Source organism: Mirounga leonina, unplaced genomic scaffold (genome assembly GCF_011800145.1).
Source record: "Mirounga leonina isolate KUSES-001 unplaced genomic scaffold, KU_Mleo_1.0 Mir_175, whole genome shotgun sequence".
Lineage (NCBI taxonomy): Eukaryota > Metazoa > Chordata > Mammalia > Carnivora > Phocidae > Mirounga > Mirounga leonina.
The window spans coordinates 20,295,235-20,311,754 of record NW_023270453.1 but is presented as its reverse complement, the minus strand read 5'-3'; the positions used below and the strand labels follow the sequence as shown (position 1 = coordinate 20,311,754).

General features: G+C 40.9%; 1 protein-coding gene across 2 annotated transcripts in view; it reads right to left on the bottom strand.

Annotated features, from left to right (window-relative positions):
* Nucleotides 1-11,611, bottom strand: part of LARP4B (La ribonucleoprotein 4B) — a 71,111-nt gene extending 59,500 nt beyond the window's left edge. The window contains exons 1-3 of one of the 2 annotated variants that reach the window (XM_035021756.1): nucleotides 9,917-11,611; nucleotides 2,388-2,522; nucleotides 1,743-1,802 (exon numbers count right to left, since the gene is read on the bottom strand). In XM_035021756.1, coding sequence (XP_034877647.1) covers nucleotides 1,743-1,802; nucleotides 2,388-2,468 — 141 coding nt within the window. In that variant the 5' untranslated portion in view covers nucleotides 2,469-2,522; nucleotides 9,917-11,611. Of the gene's footprint in view, nucleotides 1-1,742; nucleotides 1,803-2,387; nucleotides 2,523-8,790 lie in introns of both variants that reach the window. The other variant, XM_035021757.1, reaches the window with a different exon arrangement.
* Nucleotides 11,612-16,520: the final 4,909 nt, after the last annotated feature.

The window sequence follows — 16,520 nt, the reverse complement described above, 5'->3', positions numbered from 1 at the left end:
CCCAAACCAAGTGACTAAAGAACGACAGCACTGCAACATAAAGAAAATACCACAATGGCAAGGACAAGGAGATACATAGATGAAATCATGCTGCATGGGACAAGATGAGGTGAAATATATGTATGTTGATTACAACTACATAAAAATGTGTGTATTCTTTCATTTTCTGTAAAGATGCTCAAGTTTGTTGCAAATAAAGCTTTGTTAAAGAACACACACACACTATAAGCCCAGATGTCTCTCAGGGCACCTTCCAGCTCTAGTATGTAATGATCTTATGAAAACCTAAGTGGTCAACAGCCTGTTAACACTGGCAAATAGTAGAGCCACATTTTACAAAACCTCACATCAGAGATGGGATGTGCCTGAGGGACACCAGGGGTGCTAAAGATCAAGGCCGAACCAAAAACTTGCCACACAGGGTCTATTATAGGACATTAACTCTTAAAAGTGACAAAGCATGTCTAGGCAGTACTAGTTGCAAATTATTTCTGTATAGAAGTCCTGAATTCTGGCTCGAGTGTTTCAATTCTTTTCTAGATAGGTCTTACCTCAATACTTAGAAATAAAGTAATACAGGCCAAAAAAAAAAAAAAAAACCACAAAAAACAAAGAATCCAAAATCTAGTTTCTATCCCTGCAATAAGTTTTTTTTTTTTTGAAGATTTTATTTATTTGACAGAGAGAGATAGTAAGAGCAGGAACACAAGCAGGGAGAGTGGGAGAGGGAGAAGCAGGCTTTCCGCCAAGCAGGGAGCCCGACGTGGGGCTCGATCCCAGGACCCCAGGATCATGACCTGAGCCAAAGGCAGACGCTTAACGACTGAGCCACCCAGGTGCCCCTCCCTGCAATAAGTTTTAAAAAGATGTCTGAATATTATGTTGGACTGTAAATCAACCATGGGGAGGAAGAAGATTGGTCCTAAAAAAAATTTTTTTTAATGATTTCTGTATAATTTCCCTCTTAGATTACTGAAGGTCTTATATTTGGATCTTAAATTACTTAAAATATTATAAAATTCATTTTAAAAATCTATGTAAAATATGCAAAAAACCGTCCATATGTATAAACAACAATGAAATAACAATAGTTTGGAGGGAATCTTTCATTTTTAAAAATTCTACCTTATTAAAAGAGGAGCAGCAATCTAATCCCTCCTTCAATTTCTATATGAGCTACTTGCAATTTAGGGGAAATTTACTATACATTTTGTTAAGATTACTTTAGGAGCTTTCATTTTTTTAATTGTGCCAGGTTTGTAAGATCGCTTAGAAGATGCCAAGCTAAGTGTGGACTGGCTCCAAATGCACATGCACATAAGCCAAAGACAGAGTTAAAAATCAATGCATCTCCATTTCCTTTTTCTTTCATTAACCACAGCCAAAATGTGAAACCAATTTTCTTAGTAAAAGCTCACTATGACTTGTATACTTTAAAGCACAGGCTTTCAAAATGTAGAGCTAATCATACACAGTCAACAGATTACCAGTGGACCATTAAGAACACTGTGTGAGTATTTGACACTGAATGAACACGTGGCACACCCCGTCTGTAGAACCATACATGCAGCATACAGAGGTCAGAGGACACACAGTACTGAACACTTATACCCCACGTGGGGCTCTCCCCCCTCCATCACCCCCCTTAGTTGGAAACATCAACATTTTCTAATTTTGTTACAATAAATATTTGTTGTAAGGCAGTGTGAGCCTCAGCTGTGACGGATCTGCAAGTGAATTACCTGACTCAAAGCTGGGATGGAGCTTGTCTGAGAAGTGGTTTGAGATATGGGACCATTCATCTGTAAAATTGAAAACATCAAACACACCATCATTACAATTTAAAGTAGCATTTTCAAACCACAGTAATCTACCAAAAACAAAACCCACTGAGAAAAACACATTTTTACATGACAAACAATATTCAGAACGATGTAGGAGCCTTGAAACCTAAAATATTATAAAATTCTGACCACCATAAGCAAAATTCCTTGTAGTTTCAATGGGGAAAATTAATAAAAATCTGCTTTGCTTGATAGGGTAAAAGCAGTCAAAAAATTTTACAATCCTAGTTAATTCTTTACATACCAGTACAACAAGGTGTAATGTTATTACAGTATTTATAAATCACCGCATTTTTCTTGGTGATCGAAACTCCAAAAGCTTTTAAGTGTCTAGAGATATGTGTTTTTTCTCTCTCCTACTACTGACAGCTTCCTCTTACTAGTAAGCTACCCATAAACTTACTCAGAATGTAACACCTATATTTAGGTTGTAAGATATGCCAGAGTTACTACTTTGATTTACTTAATAAATCCAACACAGCATCTGTGATCAGAAGAAGAGAGTGAGGCACCAGGCCAATTCTGGCCTCGACCCACACTCACCAGATGAGCGCTGTCTTTCCCTTCCTGGACTCGCTGGCCCTGCGGTTCAGCCACGACCTTAGTGTCCTGATCAGAAGTCATGAGCTGTTTACTTTGTGGCTGCACTGGGAGAAGCTGAATGGCAACCGTAGAATGCTGTAAAACAACAAAAGACAATACATCAATAACCTGAAGTACAAAATACAATGGATTCTTAAAATTAAGTTACTAGGAAGTCTTAAAATTCTCAGGTTTTCCAGGACATGTGTTTATCCCTCTGGAGTCTAAATAGCTTATTTATTTATTTACTTATTTATTTTTAATTTGGGCTCCACTCCCAGCATGGAGCCCAACACAGGGCTTGAACTCATGAACCTGAGATCAAGAGCCCAGGAGACATCAAAAGCCAGCTGCCCAACTGACTGAGCCACCCAGGCGCCCCTGCAGTCTAAGTAGTTTAAAGAAATCTACCCATAGGGGCGCCTGGGTGGCTCAGTCGGTTAAGCATCTGCTCAGGTCATGATATCAGGGTACTGGGATCGAGCCCCACGTTGGTGGTCCCTGCTCAGCGGGGAGCCTGCTTCTCCCTCTCCCCACTGCTCGTTCTCTCTGTCTTAATAAATAAAATCTTAAAAAAAAAAAAGGAATCTGCCCATAATTTACACCTTTGTACTAACCCAAGAATATACTAAGACTAGAAATCATGTGCTAACACATACAGACCCACTCATGCCCAGAAAACAGAAGATTATAAAATTAATAGAACTCGAGTCTGTGATTTGATGAATCTCAAATTTATATATATCGTTTTGACTGGACCCATTAATTTCATTTTGTTCCAAGACAATAGTTTTAAAGAGAAATAAACAGTAATTAGTTAAAAAGGAATCCCTTCAAAATCCTGACCCACACAAACTGAAAACCACCTCAAGACAGCAGGACCAGTGCTGCAAAGCAGGCTTTCCAAAGCATTGGCTCAGCTCAAGTTAAGAGACTGAACTTCAAACAAGAGATCTCATTTCATTTTCCCAAACAGCGTAAATAATAACTCTTGCTCATGAGAGACAACAATATTCATGATTTCGTATGATCAGCATGAGAACCAGGGTTCCCAGACATCCAGGGCTGACCTCTGGCGTTTCCCTCTTTCTGCAGCAAGCCGAGCTGCCTCACAGCACCACTAGGACTGGCTTTAATCCAGGTACCTCTCAGGCTCTTCTGAAAACACAGCATCCACATGCCAGATACAGAGATTTAAAAGCTAGCTATTTCTGTCTCACAAGGTAACCAGGCAGGTTTTTAGTTTCTACGATGTGCTCCCTACTCTCAGTAACCTGCTTAGGATAAATTCCCAAAACCCTTGTTAATGAAATAATCTGATGATCAAAGGTAATCTCATCCAACAGTCAACTCTATCATCAGCCACAAAAGCACAAAATCACTTCCGTGCTATTTGACAGGTTTGGCAATATAAACTGCTAGAAGAAACCCTTGAAAACAAAATCAGTTTCACAGAGGTCAATGTCTTCCAAAACACAGGATGAGTATCAGGTGTTAAACTGTACAAGTTTGCAATATGTGAAACTATCACAGAAACAGACATCGAGGGGCACCTGAGTGGCTCAGTCACTGAAATGTCTGCCTTCAGCTCAGGTCATGATCCCGGGTTCCCTGCTTCTCCCTCCCCCTCCACTCCCCCCCCCCACTTGGTTCTCTCTCTCTCTCTCTCTCTCTCAAATAAATAAATAAAACAAAGAAAGGAAGGGGGGGGGGGAGAGACAGAAACAAACAAATGGACATAGACTCTCCCCAAACACCAAATCCAGAAAATGAAGTCATGGGATGCTAATTAAACCGACAAGTCACAGAAGGTGTTACAGACACTTTTACCACTATGAACTTCTAGATTTGTAAGATTCTCAAAGAAAAACAATGTTTGGTCAAAAACAAGGTAAGATAGCCAAAAGGGGGAAAAATTCAACTGTAAGAATCCTTTATTACAACTACTACCTATATTTTTTTCAGTCAGTGATTCTGTGCCTCCTGATAGAACCAGCAGCAAGGCCAGGAAGTGGTCTTGCAAAACAAACAAACAAACAATATCCACGCACCCAGGATGTGGTCTTATTACAAACTTAGAGCAAACAGGAGCACTGCGGATCACAGGGGTGCGGAATATCTGGACAAGCAGCCTGGCTTCCTTGACACCACAGGACACAAGATGCACATACTGGCCAAACCACGGCTTTACTTGGTTTGTATGGCTTTATTCGATTCAAACAAACAACAATCAGGGAAGCAGTACCGATGGGATTACTGATGGTACCAAAGAATTACTGTATTTTCTAAGATGTGAGAATGATGCTGTGGTTATATTTAATTATTGAAAAAAAGAGGCCTTATAGAATTGCATATTGAAATATTTACAGGGGCAATAAGACGACATCTGGAATTTTCCTCAAAATAGTATATGAGGTAGAGACGTAAGAGTTTGTATTTGTTCCCCTTGGAAGAGGGGTATGTTTGGGGGTTCAGGATTCGATCCAGTCTACTCATGCATGCTTGAAACGTTCCATGACAAAAGGTTAAAAAAGGCAGCATGGCAGTGTCCTAGTACAACAGACACAGCAGGCCTGGTCTGTCCCAGGCCTCCTATGCACAAACAAGTAATCCTGACGTCACACCACACGACCTCTTCATGACTGACCTAACATGCACTGTTTTTCAAAAGTCCTACACCTGGAAAGAGGGCTTACTGATCTCCACCTCGTTTAAGCAGCACAAAAGGTACAGAGCATTAAAATCAGACTTTATCAAATGTCTGAATCTAAAATAAGGACAGAGTACGATGATGCAACACTGACAACAGTTCAATAAATAACAAAACCACCTTTTCATTACTCATTCGAGAGACCAAAACCACCCTGAGACTTACACCATTTAAACTACTGCTTCCAGGAACAGCCAAAGAGCAGGTCTCTAGGTTTTAAAGAGAAATATGCAAGGGGTGGGGGGAGGGATGAGAGGAATTTATCAGCAAAACAAAGCATTTGCCAGCGTAAGACCTAGGAGTTTGAAAACCTGATAGTGTTCAGAGGCAGCCTTCACAAAGCCTTCCTGAGCTGAACAAAAGGGCTTATTTCCCTGGTTTGATTTCATCTCTCAATGTGAAAAGGCAAAGAGATGAAGTCAAAGGGCCCTCCCTCTTGTCCTGTGGTCTCTATGCTAGCTGGACAAAGCTACACCTAAAAGTTTAATCAATCTTATTAAACACTTGGGAGAGCATGGTTCTCTCAGAGCTGTTCCTACAGAATCCTTTCCCCATATACCAGAAATGTCTGTTTCATAATGAAACATTCATTAAGGTCTCGGGGGTCCCATCTACGACCTCCCATGGCATTCAGCAGTCACTTCTTCAAGCTGTGACAAGTCCTGTCTTTGCTCCTCTTTTCTGGGCACTTCCAAGAGTGCTGGTTACTGCTTCTGTCACACAAACCCGGGCCACCTCACCATGAAAGCGAGGGCATCAGTGAGCTCGCCTGTGGTGGCAGCACAGAAGCAACAGAAAAGGAAAGGAAGGGATCTCGCGGCCACAGATAAGCAACGCGCAGAGCTTATAAAGAACCAACGGGTAACAAACTCGTTAGGATCCACACACCACACTGGTCACCTCTGGGGGTTCTCAGGACACCAACTCACTTTTCCAAAGATTTCTAAAGGCAAACAGTCATTAGTGTGCCTTTCCTGGATGACTACTGCTGCACAACCAAGTAGCTGGTCAGGGCAAGCTGCTCTCTATACAGGAGCCACAATTAATAAACAGTGAAAGACCAAATTAGAAAATCAAACTATCTGCAACATCTAATGAAATAACAAAGCAATAACCACTGATGTCTGCTAAAGCCTGGTGGAGAGCTGATGGAGAACTTCAGAATGGTTGGATCAGATGGACACTAAAGCGACTTTTCAATCCCCATCAAAAAAGTGGAACTAGGTGTTATATTCTTCTTGATGTGAGGAAAGAGCACTGTTTATCAAGTATTCTTGCCAAAAAAAGAACCTGTAGTTAATCAAACCTCTAGACTGGGCTCCCAATTTAAAGGAAATTCTGGGGCAATACATGTTAAATCACACCAACACAAAGCCATTAGCTAAACCCAGAATGTGGGACATTCCAGATAGACAGATGACCTCATTTCTGCAGCAAACTTAAGACATGGGAAAATGGGAGAGATTTTTATTGCCACAAAATACAGAAGTTTTAACCAAAATAACCTTATGTGAGAACTGTATCTGGATTGAAATAAATTAACTTCAGAATGACATTTTTGACAGGAAAAATTGACTGTTGCCTAGGTAATAAAGGATATTATAGAATGATTATTAATTCCATTGGGCGCAATCCAGGTGCTGCATCTGTTTAAAGGTCTTATCTGGGAGACATATAAACTAAAAGATAGATGACATTACATACCCAGAATTTGCTTTAAAATATGCTAACAATTTTTTTTTTTTTGGTAAATTTAAGAGAAGAAACAAAAACACAAGAATGCAGCAAGTGGCTGGCAGCTGAAGCCAGATGATGGGCACACAGAGGGCTGCTCCACCACCCACCCTCTCTACTTCTGTGGTTAAAAACTCCCACAATAAAAAGTAAAAAGAAAAATCTGACTAGGACTGGTGCAGTTACAGAGAAGAATGGCCAAGGTTATATGAAAAGACTATTTAAACACTCCTCACTTTTCAAACTATGTATTTGTGTAAGGTCAGATTTCCTTCTCATCCTTTAACCAAAATAACGTATCACTAACAGATCAAATGCAGAAACAGAGAATCCACCTGAAAGTCTATTAGACATTGAAGAGATTTATAAAAATATAAAACAATGCCATTCTCCTCATTAAATTATTTGTTTTGGAAAAGATTGTTACCTTTTCATAACCAATGTTATTTATATTACATGTGATGGCTTTGTTATTATTGCCAAAGAAAAACTTTTTAAATTTGAGTCTTAATTTTTAATACAAATACCCAGGTAAGTCCTATAAAGTTCTTAAAGATCCTCAATAATGTTTCAAAGTGCAAAGAGGCCCCAAGACCACAATGTTTGAGAACCACCAATAGGAGACAAAACCAGTCCTGATGTACAGATGCCTGGTGTTCATGGAGAGGAGACACCCTATGTTCACGGACGGGAAGACATGGTATTCTGATGACAACACTCCCCACGTCTACGGAGTCAATGCAATCCCTATCAAAATCTCCCCTGCCTTTTCTGCAGAAATTGATGAGCTGATTCTAAAATTCCTATGGAAATGCAAGGGACCCAGAATAGCCAAATAATGTTGCAAAGGACAAAGTTGGAAGACTCACACTTCCTAATTTCAAAACTTACTACAAAACTATAGCAATTAAGATAGTGGGTACTGGCATAAGGAGAGACATACAGATCAACAGACAGAACTGAGAGCCCAGAAATAAACCCTCACATTTATGGTCAGTTAATTTTCAAATTGGTACCAAGACCATTTGATGGGGAACGAAAACTCTTTTCAACAAATGGTGCTAGAAAAACTGGATATCTACATGCAAAAGAATGAAGGTGGACCTCTATATCACTCTATTTATAAAAATTAATTCAAAATGGATCAAACACCTAAATATGGGGCACCTGCCTGGTTCAGTGGGTGGAGCGTGTAACTCTTGATCGCAGGGTTGTGAGTTTGAGCCCCACGCTGGGTATAGAGATTACTAAAGAGTAAAATAAACTCAAAAAAAACACCCAAAAACCAAAAAACAAAAACCCCCACCTAAATATAAGAGCTAGAACTACAAAGCTCAGAAGAAAACACAGGAGTAAATCGTAAGCCTGGATCAGGCAATATCTTCTTAGACAGGACACCAAAACCACAAACAACAGAAAAAAAAAAAAAAGCTGGCCTTTATCAAAATAAAAAACTTTTGGGCTTTAAAGCACACCACCAACAAAGTGAAAAGATAACCCAGAGAAAGGAAAAAAATATTTGCAAATTACATACTGCATAAAGGATATGTGTATATATACAGAGAAAGAGAAGAGTGTGTTCTTAAAACTCAATTATAAGAGAAAATAAGTAAAAAACTGGCAAAGAGTCTGAACTGACATTTTCCCAAAAACATACAAATGGCCAATAAGTACATGAAAAGATTCTCAACATCATTAGTCATTAGGGAAATGCAAATCAAAACATGAAATACCACTTCAAACTCATTGGAATGGATATAATCAAACACACAAATAACAAGTGTTGGCAAGGACTAAAGAACTGGGCTCTTAATACAGTGCTGGTGGGAATTAAGATGGCACAGCCACTCTGGTAAACAGTTGCAGATGTTGAACACAAAGTTATCATATGACCCAGCAATCCCACACCTAGGTACATACCCAAGAGGACAGAAAGCACATATCATCACCAAAACTTGTAAGTGAATATTCACAGCAACATAATAGCCAAGAAGTGGAAATAACTCAAACAGTAAACTATTAGAGGTTAAGGTCCTTATTTTCATACATGTGCTTGGCTTACTTCAGTGGATCTGCGAATAACAACGACAGAATCATAGTTTGAGAATTTGGTAATTTCTAAAACAATCAAAGATATCATTCTGAATATGAATTTTTTTTCCTGCTTACAAGAGTGTGGTGTGTAAACATAGGGGATTTGTTTGTGTATCAGAAATCCAAAAAGGGAAAGTATTAGCATTTGGATCTCTGTTATGCAATGATTACTCTAAGTGCTTTACAGATTACTGAGTCAACTTCAATTCTCTTAGTGAGGTCTCCTGCCCACTTAGCAGACTGGGAAAATGAGTTCCGAGATGACTCAGTCAAGTTCACAGAGGTGCTTAAGTCCAGTGAGCTAATCCATATACACACATATAATTTCTGCTCTTCAACTCTCTGTGCCCACAAAGGAATTCGGCAGTGCAGGCAGCTCACCCTATCAATCCACACCAATGGGCATGCCCGCCATGACACGACCTCAAAGTACCTGCAGTTTCCTTAGCTGATCTTCATTCCTTCTTCCCTTCTATGGGGATAATTCATATTGTACCAGTGCACAGATTATGATTTTAGCATTTAAAATAAGCACTTTTTAAAAAAACAACATGGTGCATAAATATAAGCCAAATACTTCATCTTTTTATACAACAGTGACCTGATTCAATGCCAAAAGAAAAAACTCGCTGTGTTTAGATATGATTTGTTGCACCTTACTGGGGAATTTTGAAGTGTATAGATCATTTTTTGCTTTAGCAGTTGACCTTGAAATGTAAACATTTCATATGAGATGAAATTCTACCATATGGGGGCCAAATAAAAGACCCCTTTTCTCAGTCTAAAAACATTCTTCTGAAGTCAAGAAGTCTCCACTTCTACAGACCACCCTCCATTCTCTATATTCAATACTTCCCTGTCTCTCTGCACATTCTCTTCTCCTTGTCTGGAACATTCCTCCCTCCTTGAAGGCATTCAACATTCCTCTCTCACTCCTTCTCCATGTACTCACAGCCTTCTCTGTTCTTCAGGGCACTGACCACATCTGTGCTTCTCCTCTACTATCCTCGGTCTCTTTAAGGAATCCATGTGTTTCATCTCCTTACCTATTAGGATACGACAGAAATATGTATCCCACCAATGATATGTTACAATTTACCCCCAAGAGAGTCCTTTTGTCAATAACACTCATCTACAGGTGGTTTAGCTGCAGTGTTGTCTAAACACTCTGCTTCTGTATTTGCATCCACAAAATGAGGGAAAAGTCAAGTTTGCTAAGGTATCTTCTAATTCCACTAGTCTGCAGTTGAGAGCAAGGAGTTCAGGGACAGAGCCTGAGCAAAGGAGCTGGACAGTACAAGATGCTACCACAGAGACATGCCTTCTAAGAACTCCCACATTAACAGCTAGGACTGTTTTACAAAAAACAGTAAATGAATATTCAACTAGATAAGTCAACAGTTTTATCCAAATATGGAAAATGGGCAGTTAAGAACTTTAAGAGTCTCATGCTCTACCGACTGAGCTAGCCGAGCAGTTGGTTAAGAACTTTAGAGACTGCCCTAATTAAGTACTATATGGGTTTGAGAATCAATTAGAAACCCCTTTCAGAATCAATTAGAAAAGCCAAAATCTGTTACTTGCAATGTCTAAACATACTTAGTAGAAAGACAGTTTACCTACCAGACCTCTGAAACTGAAACTCATTGGAAAAAACAGAAATGGGCAAAGAAGCTAAATCAAATCATTAAAGCACGATCACAGCATTTGCGGATTTGGAAGGGCATTTGTTAGTAACTTTCTTTTAGGAACTCAATATAAACACCTCTAAATGTAAGTGTAAGAAAATAAAATAACATGATAGGAATTACAGCTCCTCATTCACTCGCTCTATGCTGCAGGTTGCATTATATCGTTTATCTCGCAGCTGAGCGGCTGCCTGTATCGCTCTGTAATATTTAAAATGCATATTCCTGTCTTCAGGGAGATTAGTCTGTGTACCTTCCACAGCACCTTACAAAGATCACATATTCACGGCATCTGCAGGCTTGAAGAGTGAGGACATTTATAGAGCAACAGCTGTTTCCAGGAGAGCAGTTACTCTGGCTCTTTGTTTTCTCAGATTCAGTATCTCCATGACAGCCCATTTCTTTCCAGAGCTTTCTCCCACTAACTGTGGCACTCAAAGACACAGACGAATGAAAGAAAGAATCCAACCTTGGTAGAGTGGTTGTTCAATTACACATTTAAACTGGCACCCGGTAGGGAAATAGTCCTAACCAGATGCTGCCAGTAAGCTTCCAGATTAATTTTTTAAATGTCCTTTTACATGTGTACACCTGTACTTCTACTGAAAGAGACGGCAGTGGGAAAAGGTAACTTATTTTTTACAGTTCCATCTGATTCTGCTCCTAGAGAAGGCATAAAATCAGGCACAAGACACACTTATTTCTAAGACAAACAGGACTGGAGAAGTACCTACATGAGAAGTAAACCCCAAAAGTTACATTTAAAAATTTTCCCACTAACTGCTTTTTAAAATTTATTTAGAAATTCCACACACAATCAGAAAGGTCCCTTCCAGCTTTATGAATAAACTGGTTCGTGGCAGGACGCCTGGGTAGGTCAGCCGGTGAAGCGCCGACACTTGATTTCAGCTCAGATCATGATCTCAGGATTCTGAGATGGAACCCTACACTGGGCTCCCCGCTGGGCATGGAGTCTGCTTAAGATTCTTTCTCTCCCTCTCCCTCTGCCCCTCCCCCTACTACGTCAAAAAAAAAAAAAATTGGTTCATGACATGTTACCTCACCCTGGAGAGGTCAATTATTTGAAAAGATCATTTTAGCTGGAATTCTTTTAAAATACAATACAAAACAGAGAGAGTTTAGGTCATCTCATTAACTCTCTGGTTACAAGCATTTTTGACAAAGTCCAAACTACCAGTCCAATACCTGGTTATAAAGAAGCCTAAATAAAATATTATTTGGAACAAGGGAAACAATATGAAGATAAAAAATCCTATCTCTTACTTTGCATGTGACTGTGATGGTTATTTTGTAAAAGAGGGCACAAACCTGAGGTGGGCTATCATATCCTTAGAGATAGGGCCTTTCTGCCCTCAAAGTAGCATTTCTTCCTCTGACCATGAGTCATTCCTTTTCAGTAGAAGACCATCTCCTAAAACAGATACACACCTTTTCCCCCAAGGGAAGCAGATGGAAAGGGTAACCACGTTAGGCCTATCTATAGAGGGCGCAAGTTCAGCTAATCCACACACCTGCCTAAACACCACCAGAAGTGCTACACCAAACCTGCGGCCTCCACAGGACAAAATGCAGCCTGTCTACTTCATGTAACCTAAAATGGAAGGAGTAAAATAGAAGAACAATTTTTCACAAAGATGTCCAATTCCATAGATGAAAAGCTAACTGTCCTGAGTCCAGCCTGTTTAGAATGTATTCTGACCTCCATCTGTCTACCCACATTTCCCCATTAAGAACCACTTCCCATGTTGCAAACCGTAAGCCTGGGCTGCCATAGGAGCGGGCCAGGCTGACAGCCCACTGAACCGCTCTGGCCTTATTCAGGCACCCTCAGTCCCGGGATCAGTCGGCTCGTCAGCTGCACAGGCTCTTTCGGGTCGATGTGCTCCTCTTCTGCCATCTCTTTACCACACACAACCTCCTGATAGCAGGCCAAGTGTGTCTAGAGTCCAGAGGAGAAAAAAACAGCTTACTGTTGGCATTTCATCTGCATTATCACCTCACGGACAAAGAGCAGAACTGCCTCATTCAATCTGTTGCAGAATTTATTCCCTGGGGAACTGCATATGTGTAGCTCTCCCTTGTTTTTGTTAACTTCATTTTGAACATGGGATCATTCTCCTGAGATGATCCACACTCTTCCTAAGAATCCTCACTTTCTCTCATTTACATTTGAACACAAAAATGCTGCCAGCCAAAAGTAGTATCAATGTATACCTGCCCCAAGGAAAGGTCAGAATCAATACCACAAAAAAGTCTTTGAAGAGACCTAGAAATCCTCTTCAGAAAAAAAAAAAAAACTCTGGCTAGGACGTTGCTTCAACCCTTTTCAAAAGAAAAGTCTCCATTCACCTCAGCGTTCTCGCCCATCTTTCATTTCTCTGAGGACTGCCGATCACATTTTATCACCCTTTCCAATCTACTGTCACTACAACTTTTCAACTGAAAGTGGATGACAGGGTGGTGGTGAGCAACCTTAGAAGTGAGCATGCTGGCCAAGGTCCGAGCTGGACAGCGGCTCAGAGCGCACTTAACCCTGTGCTGATCTGACTACGCATGCTGATTACGCCCAGGAGGGCGCCAAAGAGTCAGAACTAGATGTGATAAAATTGTCTCAAGTCCGGAACTATACAGAAAGTGGTTTACTTTAAAAAAAAAATTAAATTTAAGAAAAACCAACACAGTGGGGCGCCTGGGGGGCTCAGTCGTTAAGCGTCTGCCTTCGGCTCAGGTCATGAATCTCAGGGTCCTGGGATCAAGCCCTACATCAGGCTCCCTGCTCCGCGGGAAGCCTGCTTCTGCCTCCCCCACTCCCCCTGCTTGTGTTCCCTCTCTCGCTGTGTCTCTATCAAATAAATAAATAAAATCTTTTAAAAAATAAATATAATTTTATACGTCAATTATATCTCAATAAAGGCAGATGCTTAACCATCTGAGCCACCCAGGCGCCCAAGGATGTTAAATTTTAAAAAAAGCTTTACTTTGGGAAAAGGTACTTCTGACCTATGTTAATCAATAACCAATTAATCAAAACAAAGCAAGAACATCCTAAATGTGTAGTGTTTCTCCAAATGAAGGACAATGAAATTCAGTGAGTCGTGAAAACATTCCCAAGCATGTGCAGGGCTCTAAGTCAAGAGCTGTTTGAGCCAACAGATGGTAGTGATAAAGATGACAACAGGAGCACCTGGGTGGCTCAGTCAGTCAAGTGTCTGCCTTTGGCTCAGGTCATGATCTCAGGGTCCTGGGATAGAGCCCTGCATCGGGCTCCCTGCTCAGCAGGGAGTCTGCTTCTCCATCTCCCTCTGCTGCTCCCCCTGCTTGTTGCACTCTCTCACTCTGTCAAATAAAATCTTTTTTTTTTTTTTAAAGATTTATTTATTTATTTACTTGACAGAGAGAGAGCTAGAGCAGGAACACAAGCAAGGGGAGCGGGAGAGGGAGAGCAGGATTCCCGCCGAGCAGGGAGCCCGATGCGGGGCTCGATCCCAGGACCCCGGGATCATGACCTGAGACGAAGGCAGACGCCCAACGACTGAGCCACCCAGGCGCCCCTCAAATAAAATCTTAAAAAAAAAAAAAAAGGATGACAGCTTACCTTCCCCAAGTCCTCACTACAGACCTACAGACATTCCCTAAAATCCTGTTATGTGAATAGGCAAATCATCTTCCTTAAAAATTAAAAGCCATGGGGTGCCTGGGTGGCTCTGGTGGTTAAGCGCCCGACTCTGTATTTTGGCTCAGGTCATGATCTCAGGGTCCTGGGATGGAACCCCACATCAGACTCTGACCTCAGCGGGGAGTCTGAAGATTCTCTCTCCTTCTCCCTCTGCCCCTCCACTGCTCAAGCTGTCTTGCTGTCTTTTTCTCTCTCAAATAAACAAGTCTTTAAAAAAAAAAATTAAAAGCCATTTAACAGCTTTCTAAGTGGTGATAAAATATGCCTTATTTCAAGACCTACATTAATATACATCCCTCCTTTCTTGAATTTAGTATTCCTAACAAACGTATATTTCTTAGCACTTTGGTGAAAGAGAGGGAAATACTCTGTAACAATTATAATCCCACATAGCTCTTGAAAATCAGACCTCCTAAATCAACGCTAGGGACCCAAATACAACCTGAACATAGGACAACTTGAAAAAACTTCATGAAAATAACTAAGTTTTTCTCAGTAGTTTCTACATCAAAGGTTTGGAGTGGGCGCCTGAGTGGCTTAGTCAGTTAATCGTCTGCTTTTGGCTCAGGTCATAATCTCAGGGTCCTGGGATGGAGCACCACATCAGGAGTCGGCTTCTCCCTCTCCCTCTGCCTCTGCCCCTCCCCTGGCTCATGCTCTCTCTCCCACTCATGCTCTCACTCACACTCTTGCTCTGTCTCTCTCAAATAAATAAATCTTAAAAAAAAAAAAGTTTGGAGAAAAAACAACATATTAACTGAAGGAGCACTGGTTGTCTATCTGTGGTCTGGATCCCATTTCCTCCTCTTTTCCTGTATCTTCACTTCTTCCTCCCATCACTGTTCAAACATGCCTTGCCTAGGCTGTCTCTGAAGACAGAACACACAAGGGAGATGATGAGTCAGAGAGGCAGGGACAGGGAAGGACAAAAGCGAGGGGCTGGGGGTCTCCCAGGCAGGATGCAGCCTCTCCGAGGACGCCGTTCTGCCAGGATGGCCAACTACCTGCTTGCTACTAAAGACATACCCCATGGCCTCTGCACACTCTTCTTCCTCAGCCTTGGGCAACACTTAAACTCACACATGCCTGCTCCCACCCCCACCCCCTCCCCTGGCTTCTCATCCGCCATGGAGGCTCTTCCTCCGCACTAAGTGCAGTAAAAGCTCTTTTGCCCTATGTGATTGGAAGTAACTGTAAATTAAAGTAGGTAATTCTAAAAGCCCATACATGAACTCTTAACCACTTTAACTTGTATATGCTCCTTCACTTGGGTTTTTTTTTCTTAGGCTGAGCCAGTCTATCAAAGCCTTCTTCTCACATAAACCATAATGCATCACCTAAAACTTTCACTTTATCTCTTTAAAGTACAACTTATTTTAAAAATGTGAGTGGTACAGTCCTTCTAAAATAATTATTCTCCAATTTTTTATAACTGTCTTACCCATAGACCTAAGTTAATAGTTTTCTTAGTGATTTGTTTTTACTGAGACACTCCAAAGTTTTCAAGTTAGTTTTCCTATGAATGTTTTTGCACTATTTTTATCAATTTATATTAGTTAAATCATGTAACTGCAGTAAGGAGTACAACTGCCCTGAACGAGTTTGGGAACGCATTGAACTGGCTTTTGTAAGCCGACAACCTAACTGGCAGGGAGGGAAAGAGGGCGGCGGGAGCAGACAGCGCCCCACCTCACTGGGCCTAAGCCATGCTTCCCTGCACTCCGTGTTCATTGGCTTCAGTGAACACCACAGGCTGAGTATCAGTGCAACTAAGCAAATATCTGCTGACCATTTTTTGACCTATAGACTCCTCAAAATCAGTTGTTTAAAAAAATCCATTCCCACCACCCTCCTCATTTAAGACAAATAAACAAAAACTGACAATCCCTCCATCTCAAGGAAAGAGAGCATATCATCTATCCAGCTGCCCAAAACCAGAAACCTACACATACATTTTTAACCTCTTCCTCTCAAATAAGCCTTTATCTATCTCTCAATCTCTATTACTGATAAATTGCTCAGATAACCATCGTCTCTGAACCAGATCACTACCCCAACTTCTTATTTATCTCCAACCCCACCAATTCTTCACAGATGACCTTTCTTAAACGGGAGACTGTCTTCCACCCTGTAGCTGACATCCCCGAAGGCCTGCACTTGGGACTCCCCAT